This window comes from Chrysemys picta, chromosome 20, assembly GCF_011386835.1.
Source record: "Chrysemys picta bellii isolate R12L10 chromosome 20, ASM1138683v2, whole genome shotgun sequence".
In the NCBI taxonomy this organism is placed as follows: Eukaryota; Metazoa; Chordata; order Testudines; family Emydidae; genus Chrysemys; species Chrysemys picta.
This window is the reverse complement of record NC_088810.1, coordinates 22,269,484-22,279,354: the sequence shown is the minus strand read 5'-3', so window position 1 is coordinate 22,279,354 and position 9,871 is coordinate 22,269,484. Positions and strand designations below refer to the sequence as shown.

Here is a 9,871-nt window from a genome sequence, read left to right as displayed (position 1 = left end):
TTTTCTTGCCAGTTCTTAAAACCAGGAGCTTTAAGGTAAGCCCCAAATAGAGGTCAGAGTTAAGGGTTTACATTATAGTCTGGTCAGGACCCACGAGGACATTGTGCCTTCTTGCTAGGTGAGATGCTGCGGCCTTTCCTTCTCCTATTGCCACACAAGCCAGGACTGAGCCCTCAGCTTTGCTTAAGCCCACGCAGGACCAACCTGTGAAAAGCCAGCCTGCAGGAATTCACTTAGTGGCAGCTGTGTAAAGGGCGCACCAGCCCGAGACCATCTGCTGTATGTACTATATTCTCTGAGCACTACGCTAGTTTTACCTGCCAATAGCCTCACAGTGCCTGTGTGAAGCAGGGCCCTGCTATTAGCTCCATTTTACAGGCCGAGAACTGAGGCCCAGTGGGTAAGTGACTTGCCCAAGGTCATGCAGAGTGTCTGTAGCAAAGCGGGAATTGAAACCACGTCTTTCACATGCTAGCATAATCTGGGCATATTTGATCTAATCAATTTCCTGCCAGGGCAGGGACCTCACGCATCAGCAGCTGTCACAGTTCAGGGCAACTGCACCTGTATTCCCCATCTGTAGTCCAATGGGCAGCGTGATGGTCGATGAAATGTGGTGGTGACGAGTTAAAGGCGATCCACCTTAGAAGGAGTAATTGGAACCGCTCATGGACACCTCTACTAAATAGTAAAATTAAGGCCCTATGTCATTTGCGATATTGTGGAAATTGCGAGTCCCCCCAATATTAGGCTTCTGCTGCAATTTTGTCAGCCGGGCAGCTGATAGCGGGAGCCCCCGGCCACCAGCCACCCAGACTCCCGCTGTCAACCCTGGGAGTTAACGGCTGTAATCAGTTGCAGCAAAATGTCTGGTTATCAAAAAAATTAGCAGGCCTAAGATAATACTTGAGTGTTTATATTGTCCCAGCAAATATTTCTTAAACCAATAGGTCTTCTCCGGCTTTTCCAAACGACTGCAATGAATAAAGGGCCGTTGTTACTTTGCCACGTCTTGTCCACAATTCAGCCGCGATTATTTGACAATCATCCCGCAATTCAAGTATGTTGTATTGATTAGATGGAACAAATGGGCCCAAAGTGTCAAAGGTGTTAACATGACCCTGAAACTGTCCAGCATTAAACAAGGTTTGGGGTTTGGTATAGAGAGATCTCAGCTTGCTTAGTACCATGGCAAGCACCCCATTAAACCTCCTTTTAACGCTTTATTAAAGATAGGGGCAAGAAAGAAAAAGAGTGGAGGAATCTGAAATTTAAAATATTAAGTACAGTTTTTATTTTAGCAACATTTCTTGTTCCCATTCCCTGTTTCATTTTTAGAAGGAAAACCTGCGTTGACATTCTCTGATGGTATTAAAGCTGCTGCTAACCATCCTTTGGGGGAAAAAGAGAAGTTAGTTGAGATGAGCTGGAGCTGTCGTTGTTCCTGGTGGTGTTAAAGGCTGATCCCATTTCCTAGAAGGCAAAACAAGACGACCGCACACAAATGTGGGAGGGGGAAAGAACAGCAAAGATAGAAAATGCAGCTTCTGCCTTTGGTGTTGAGGCTCACGTGCAACTCACAGCTGGCAAAACACCGACACAGTACATGGGCTGGGAGACATTGGGAACTTTCACTCTCTGTCACACTACCAGGAGAAGGGATGTTCCATTAAACTGAAAGGCAACTCACTTAAAGCTGATGAAAGGAAATGCTTTTTGATGCAATGCATAGTTCACCTGTGGAACTCCTTGCCACAAGATATTGCGACCAAGAGTTTAACAGGATTAATAACTAGATTAGACATGTATATGGATAAAGAGAATATCCACCGTTACATTAGACTGGATAATCTTTTAGAAAGGATATATACCCTCATGCTTCAGGGCATAAACTTACCTCTAATGCTAGAGATTAGGAAAGAATGTTCGCTTGGGTCAAGCTATTCCATAACGGTCCACTTGGGGGTACCTTGCACCTTCCTCTGAAGCACCGGGGTAGCAAAGCTTTCTCTTTGTGCGGAGATGTCAGAGCAAATGGCTAAAGTGCAAACCAAGCTCGTGGAAAGGATGAAGTTCCCAGAACGAACTGTAGCCCAGCCCACGCTTCAGGGAATCCAGTTATTGCCACGGAAAGCTATTTATAAAAAGACATTCCCCAGCCACGGATCTGACTGAGAAGGAAACAACAACAAACTCGGATGTGACGCAACGGGCAGGCTGCATTTGTCAGGCGCGGCTGCTTACCCCGGCTGGCCCAGCTGTGCCTCAGAGGAGAATTTTAGCCGTGGAGCTAGCAGGGAGGGGAACTGCAGCTGAAGAAAAAACAACGAGAAGTCCTTGTGGCCCTGTAGAGACTAACTAATGTATTTGGGCATAAGCTTTCGTGGGCTAGAACCCACTTCATCCGAGGCACGGAGTGGAAAATACAGTAGCAGGTACATATACATAGTACATGACAGATGGGAGTTGCCTTACCAAGTAGGGGGTCAGTCTAAAGAAACTCAGAAAGTCAGCGGAAGAAACTCTGTGACTCTCGATCCTGGAAACCCCCGTGCCAGGAGTAAGCTAGCACTGCTCCACTGAAGTCGGTGGAGTCACACTGGTTTATATCAGCGGCCGGGCTGACCCTCAGTAAACCCTGTATTGTAAGCGGTGGCACTTTTCTTCTACAGAGGGGTCACGTGAGAGTCGGGTGGTGGGGGTATAATCAGGGGCGGCTCTATGTTTTTTGCCGCCCCGAGCACGGCAGGCAGGCGGCTTTCGGTGGCATGCCTGCGGGTGGTTCGCCGGTGCCACGCCATTGGCGTACCCGCCCCTGAATTGCCGCTGAAGCCGCGGGACCGGCGGACCTCCCGCAGGCATGTCGCCCAAAGCCGCCTGCCTGCTGCCCTCACAGCGACCGGCAGGCTGCCCCCCGGGCTTGCCGCCCCAGGCACGCACTTGCCTGGAGCCGCCCCTGGGTATAATTATATGTTCTCAACTCCTCTTAGATTTATGGGACTGATCCAATTTTGCCAGTCATTCGCTTGCAGGATGTTACTGGACCTTGACATCGTCTCCTGGGCCTGCAAACTAGCGTAGCTGCTGTGTGCGGTGTTGCTGTAGCTCTGTTGGGCCCTGGGAGCTTAAATTCATAACTTCACTAGACACTAAAAAGACACTGGAGTTATGGCTTCTGACAACAGTCTGTAGCCCACTAACCCCCCTTTGTCCTGTGGCTGCAGAGGGGTTAATGGCCCATTTCACCTCGAAGGGTCTCTTGCAACATGTTAACTCCTGACACTAAACAATCTGTGCCACCGTGTAGTTAGCGGTGATACTCCGAGCACCTTTCCCAGACCCGAGAAGAGCTGTGTGTCACTTGAGAGCTTGCATCTTGCACCACCGAAGTTGATCCAATCAAAGATAGGACCTCGCCCGCCTTTTGTCCCTAACACGTCGTCGTAAGCACTTGGGGGCATGGACTGGCTATTTGTTCTGTGTTCGTACAGCACCTGACACATTGGGGTCTTGGTGCCGATGTGTTACCGCCGCAGAGATGATTAATCATCGTAACAGCACCGTGACAGCATGAGGGGATGAGGTTTTTATGCCGTTTTGACTCTCTAAAGGAAGACGGGGCAGAGACTCTATGAAGTCCACCATGGACCTTGCCATTGTGATGAATTTGAATCCAGCCAGCGCGGGGCACAATAGCTGTGAAGCGAGCACAGCGCCGGCTTTGGCATGGGTAGTGCCAGCCTAGCACGGATCCTGGGCACATACACTGCTTCCTGACCTGCTCTGAAGCCCACCCTGCTCTGTCTTCACTGCTATCGTAACCCGCGCTAGCTGGTTCAGGCTAACCCGTGCACAGCTTTGGCTGTATGGATGTACCCTCAGCGTTTAGCCATTCCATGCTGCTGTTCTTTTCACTCTGTACCTCCAGGAGTGGGGACGGGCGACTCGAGTTGAGACCCAGGAAGCCACATGCCCCAGGGTGAAACTTCATTGTCCCCTAGAGCCCAAGCTGGGCTTCTGAGAAGGCCGGGTAAGAAAGTTTCCCGTGGCTATTCCATGAGGCAGTCCAGAGTGTAAAAGCCACGCTAAAGGATTCCCCTTCTTCTGCACTTAGGAAGGTCCTTCCTCCACTCCCCCCCATTAACAATTTGGGCAGTAGGGAAGCTGCCGCCAGTGTTTGTCCTGTTTTCTGCAAGCCCAGCTCCTGGATGAAGGTGGTTTCCTGAGAATCCCGGCTTTCATTTAAAATAAAAGGATCTAGCCCCCCGTAGTGGCAGAGGAAGGCTTGAAAGCGAGAGCCCTAAAGCTGAAAAACACAGAAGGCAAACTAAAAAAACCCTCAACACTGAGTATTAAAAAACAACAACAAATCCTTGTGATTCGCAAAGCAGGAGTTCTGGGAGGCCTGTCTCATGATTTCTGAATGTGGGGGACTGGCAACACCACTGCCCCCATCTAACTGGTTTTCTTCCCCCTCCTGGCCAGATAAGTGCGCTGAGAACTCAAATGCAGAAATGAGCGAGAGAGGAAGCTGGCAGTTAAACGGGGAGGGGTTTCCCGCCCACCAGATTGCACCACATCACAGCCGTCACCAACCATTGGCACAGTACAGTGGTGAATCAAGCCCCTGGGGTGCAAGCCGGGGGAGGATCAGGCCCCTTGATTTGCAGCGGGGTCTTTATTAGCTGAAGATCTTGGGGTGATAGATTCTCAGTTACACTAAGGCCCCTTTACTCCACTCCGAGCATAAATTACAGCGACCCCCAGAGCCTTGGCATAACTGGGAAAAAAGCCCCACATCTTTATGAGCAGATCGGTAATTTCAGGCCTGACTGAGAAGTGCATTTTATTGGTAAACAGGAGTCAACACAATGAGCAAACCATCACACTATTGGCTGGATCTCAGCTGTGATGCTTCATTCCCATAAGGAGGAGATGTTGGGAGATGATCACCTTCTGCCTGCAGATGGGAAATGCCTCGGCATCGTCTCTTGCTGTAATCTACAGTGGCTTTTTAAAAAGCCACAGTAATGAATTTTGCAGCAGCAGCTCTTCGCGTTAGCAGGCCTGAAGTTCAGGCAACTTACAGCAAGGGTTGGTGGCATTTGGATGCAGTTGGCGTTATATCTTCTGTATCCTCGTCAGCAACAAATCTTCCCTTTGCATGCATTCCCGTCACTCCAGTCTGCATTCGAAGGCAGCGTGTGGTCCTTATTTCAGAATATTGGTCATGCTGAAGAGGAGTCCAAAGAACATGAAGATGCATGTTGCCTTCAGCGCTTGGAAAATGGATGCCGGTGAGCCACTTTCTGTTGAAACAGACAAAAACACAATGAACATTTGCCTCTAGGTCTCTGGGGTTATTTTCTGCCTACGAAAGCGGCTATTCGCTCCTGCCTATCCCCATTCCCTCTTGCTCTGAATATAACTTGTTCTTTGCTTTGCGGTAATGCCCAGGACCCCGTGGTGCAAGGTGCTGTACAAACACCAAACAAGACGACGGTCTGTGCTCCAAACAGCTCATAACCTGGTGCAGGCATTTACACCAGCGCAACGGGATATAAAATGCTACTAAATGAGAAAGAGAAAGGCCAGACACTCCAGTGGTGTAAGTGACGGGGCAAGAGGCAGGGCACTGGAGAAGCAGACCACCGTCTCTCTCACCAGGCTAGACAGACTACACTAGAAAAGCTTTGCTGAGACAGCTCTACTGGTATAACTAGTCCAGCAGAGCCACCTACTGAGGACAATTTATAGCAGCACAAGGAGATGTTTGTCAGTATAGTTAAGCCACCTCCCTGAACAACACAAGCTAGATCAGCAAAAAGGACTCGTTTGTTGACACCTGCACCTACATGGGGAGTTTGGCTGGCCCAGCTCTGTCAGTCAGGGGCATGGACCAGCACCTCTGTGCCAACAAAACTTTGTAAGGAAGACCTGGCCCATGCCCACAGGTCAGGGTTTGAAAGGCTTGGGCCACAGCCCTATAAGGATAGGGGCCTGCATCTAGGATGAAGTGGGGCCAAGGCACGCGGCGGGCTCTCTGCACAGAGGTGAATTTCATGCAGCGGGATCGTAACCCACGCAGCTCTGCCATGGCCACGCTGACCCCAGGACCCCATGCCTTTCGGGTTGATCCTAGAGATGCTTTGATAGGAAGTTACCACAGTAGTCTTCTATGGAGATCGTTTTTGAGCTCTGGCTGACGGGGTTCCTCGCCAGGCAGGTGTGCACCATGTCTTTAGCTCTTGGCCGGCTCAAGATGCGCAGGGTGGGTCCTTCCTTGATCTGGATGACCCTCCTGCGGGTGTACGTCCAGACGAAGGTGGCGCTTTCCGCTCCCTCGGCGACAGAGCAGTTTAGCAGGAGGTTGCAGGTTCCATTCAGGATGGCAACGGCAACATCTGGGACCGGGATTTTCTCTGCGTGTCGGAGGGAATACGAAATGGGAAAGGGAGCGGTGAGAATTCCCTGCGCTGCCTGCACGTAGCTTTGAGCCCCTCTGTGCAATCCCAGGTTTCCAGCCCTCTCATCTCTTTCCATAGCATAGACGCAGGATTATTCCGGAAGAACACCTCTGGCTGGGGTCCTCTGCAGGACTGAACCCATCCTTCGGCATCTAAAAGCCTAAGCTACATGAACTAAAGGACTAGGATATAGCCATTAATGGGAGACAGTGAATTACTCTTTGTTAATGGAGGTCACACATTGGGCTGATCAGAAAATGTGGGAGGGGGTTTCTACATGGAATATTCTAAGTTTTTTGATAAAAATTAAAAACTGAAATATTTCAATTCTGAAATACAGTTGTGGTGCCTCATGGGAGTTGTAGTTCAGCTGCCCCCTGTCCCCATTCTTCTCTACAGGTCAGGCTTCCTAGTCAGACAACATTTCCTATGATGCATCATGGTCTCACCTCAGTGACGGGAGGGCGTGCAAGTTGGTAGTGCATCATGGGAGACAGAGTCTGGCCAGAGAGACTAGCCTGTGGAGGAGAACAAGGCAGTGAGGCCATCAAACTACAGCTCCCATGAGGCACCATGGCAGGACAGCTGAATCAAAATACTTTTGTTTTCAGGTGAAAACCAAAAACTGTTCCGTTTTTGGGTGGTGAGTTTTCCAACAGATACTTTAGGCAAATAAAATCCATTTATTCAACCACCCAGTTTTCCCTCAAAAAACAGTTTGCACAGAAACTTTTCACCCAGCCGCCCCATGGCCAGGAACGTTTGCCCTGAGATTCAAAGGTCCACGCAGTGGAGACCCACATATGCAGCATGCAACCACGCCCCAAGTGGGCATTGGTGATCCTGCTGTCATGGGATTTTTGCCCTTGATTTCAATAGGAGGGGTAGGCCCGTAATTTGTCAAGCTCTTTCAAGATGACAAGCGTTACACATGGACATGTCTAAGGGGCTAGATGTTATGTACAAATATTTTTATGGGGAATCTTGTTAAAATATATATATTTATGTGGAAATAAACACCTACCCACAGGGCAGTTATATCCACACTTGAGCTGCAGAAGACGAGAAATTAGCATGCGCCCCTCATTAAAACTGAGCGCTGGAATGCCATGCACTCATTAAAGAGCTTCAAAGGAGCTGACTAGCTCCCTGTTGATCCTTGGAGGAAACTGGCCTGAGGGGTCTTTGTTTAAGGAAAGCTCTTGAAACAGACACAATTTGAATTTAAAAGAGACGGGAGTTTGATTTTCCTCTCCCTTGCTCTGGTCTGATTTCCAGAGATGGACCAATAGCTCAACCGTCAGCAGGTGGAAACGACCCCCCAGCAGCCCACCCCCACACTCACTGTATACGCGCAGCAGGTATTCTGTCACGGTGGTGGTGAACTCCGTGTTTATCTGCGCTCTGTATATGCCCCTGTCCAGCACGCTCAGGTTGCTAATCACCAGAGAATAGGTATGGTCCAAGACCCTCAACCGCCCTATGTAGCGTTTATCCAGCACTTTAACTGCGGCTGGTTTCCCTTTCCTGGGGGTAAACGTGGCGAGGGTTGTGACCGAATTCCAGACGATCGTCTCCACGGGTACCCAGGGGGGAACTTTGAAAGGGAAAACTACAGACCCTCCCACCATCCCAGTCAGCTGGATCGCCTGGGATTTGGTGGTGCGTGCATCTAGAAACACAGAAAGAAAGAGAGAAGTTAGGAGACTGATGGAGCTGAGTTCTTTAAAGTGAGATTGATTTCTGAGTCTGATGAGATATTTCATGCAGATCGATATTATCTATCCATCCCCATGCACGCCTCTCTATCCACATACATGTTCCTCCACCTATCTACAGATTGAGTGAAACTGGGAGTTTCCATTCGCTGGGAAGCTACAATATTTCAACATTCATTTTCATTTTCCATCCCACATCAAGATAAAAAGCCAAAATTTCACAGTTATTTTGCAGAATGGAAATCTTGGAATATTTCAGTTTGGAAGCGTAGAAGGATTTAGTTTCAGCGCTGTTGACTGAAAACATTTGGCATTCCCGAATGGCAATGTTTCATTTCCGTTTGTTAAACTGAAACTTTGTTTCAAATCAGTTCAATATTAATCTGCATTTTCCCATTGAGACACATTTACTCACCGAAGCTGTAATTGGGAGCTGGATGCCTATGGGTTGGGCCGGGCTCCCTCTCCCATAATGTACTGAGAGTCATGTGACTCCCATGATGCACCACACATCTTGGTAAGAGGGGAGCCTGTATTGCTTTATAGGACATGTAGTCCTCCAGGGAGCCCAGCCCAGAGGTGAGAATGGAGGCCCAAACTACAAATCCCATGAGGCAATGGACTGACAGGGAAATGCTATTTTAATATTTTGTTGAACTGTTTTGAAAATAAACATTTTGGGTCAATTCAACAGAACAAAATATTCTGATTTGGGTCAAAATGACCAGAAATTTTTTTTTTCTTCAATTTTCAATTGGAAAAGTTGAAAGTTTTCAACAAAATTAAAAAATTCCCACAGAAAGTTTCGATTTTGCAAACATCGTTTCTTCATTCCAATGGAAAATTCTCAACCACACACACACACACACACACACACACACACACACACACACTTTACCTGTGAGGATGAGGCACGTGAGCAGACAACATAGTCCCAGGATCACCATCCTAACACCAAACCAGTAGCTTCTCCAGTAGGACATTCCCAGAGAGTCCTAGGAGGAAAAGACATCTCAGGAGGGGCCGCTCTGTGGGGAAAGAGGAAAGCGAGGTGAGCATTTGGGAGCTGAACTGTTCACAAAAGAAGGCTGGAGGGTCGGATTTCCACAAGAGCTCAGCAGCACCCAAATGAAGTGGGCCAAAGTGGGAGCTGCTGGTGCTCTTGGAGAAGTCTGGTACTTACGTACACAAGGCTGCATTTGGTCTTCTAATCGTGACCCTAATACCCTGAGCTCTGACCAGGGGCCCAGGCTGAGTGTGTCTGTAATGGGGGCTGGTAGCTGTGACTTATCAAGACATGGGAGGTCATGGAAGGACTTCACAGACTTTTCTGATCCAGCCTCTTCCAGCTATGTCAGTCCTAGTGTCTCATTCTCCTCTCATTCACCCCAGCATAAATCCAATTGCATTACTTCTCTCAGGGCAGAATGTCTCACTTTTACCACCTGTGCCTCATTTTTCTAAACTAACGAGGAAGATGACACATAAAACCAAGGTCCCTTGGGGTCATTAGAAACCCAGTGGCCATTTTTGTAAGGTTTTAGCCCTGCTGCCAAAGTCCAACGTGGGTGAGTTGCTGGGATGGGACCGACTGTTATGGACCAGGCCATAAGTCACCTGGCCTAGGAGTCGGAGCAGCTGTCAGGTCTAGTGGGCAGAGCAGGCATCCAGGTTGGGGAACAAAGC

General features: G+C 48.9%; 1 protein-coding gene across 1 annotated transcript; it reads right to left on the bottom strand.

Moving 5' to 3' along the window:
• Positions 1-3,680: 3,680 nt before the first annotated feature.
• LOC103307553 (SLAM family member 5-like) lies at positions 3,681-9,061 on the bottom strand. The gene is made up of 3 exons (XM_065573600.1): positions 7,813-9,061; positions 6,165-6,422; positions 3,681-5,309 (listed from the first exon to the last, which is right to left on the bottom strand). The coding sequence occupies exons 1-3, from the start codon at positions 8,231-8,233 to the stop codon at positions 5,212-5,214; spliced, it is 777 nt and encodes a 258-aa protein (XP_065429672.1). The 5' UTR covers positions 8,234-9,061; the 3' UTR covers positions 3,681-5,211.
• Positions 9,062-9,871: the final 810 nt, after the last annotated feature.

Excerpts from the sequence above, each read along its gene's own strand:
- LOC103307553 (XM_065573600.1), bottom strand. The coding sequence starts at position 8,233 with ATGAAATATCTCATCAGACTCAGAAATCAATCTCACTTTAAAGAACTC. Across the intron at positions 6,423-7,812 it reads ATACCTGCTGCGCGTATACA|AGAAAATCCCGGTCCCAGAT; the intron begins GTGAGTGTGGGG and ends TCCGACACGCAG. Across the intron at positions 5,310-6,164 it reads CTCCATAGAAGACTACTGTG|AAAGTGGCTCACCGGCATCC; the intron begins GTAACTTCCTAT and ends CTGTTTCAACAG.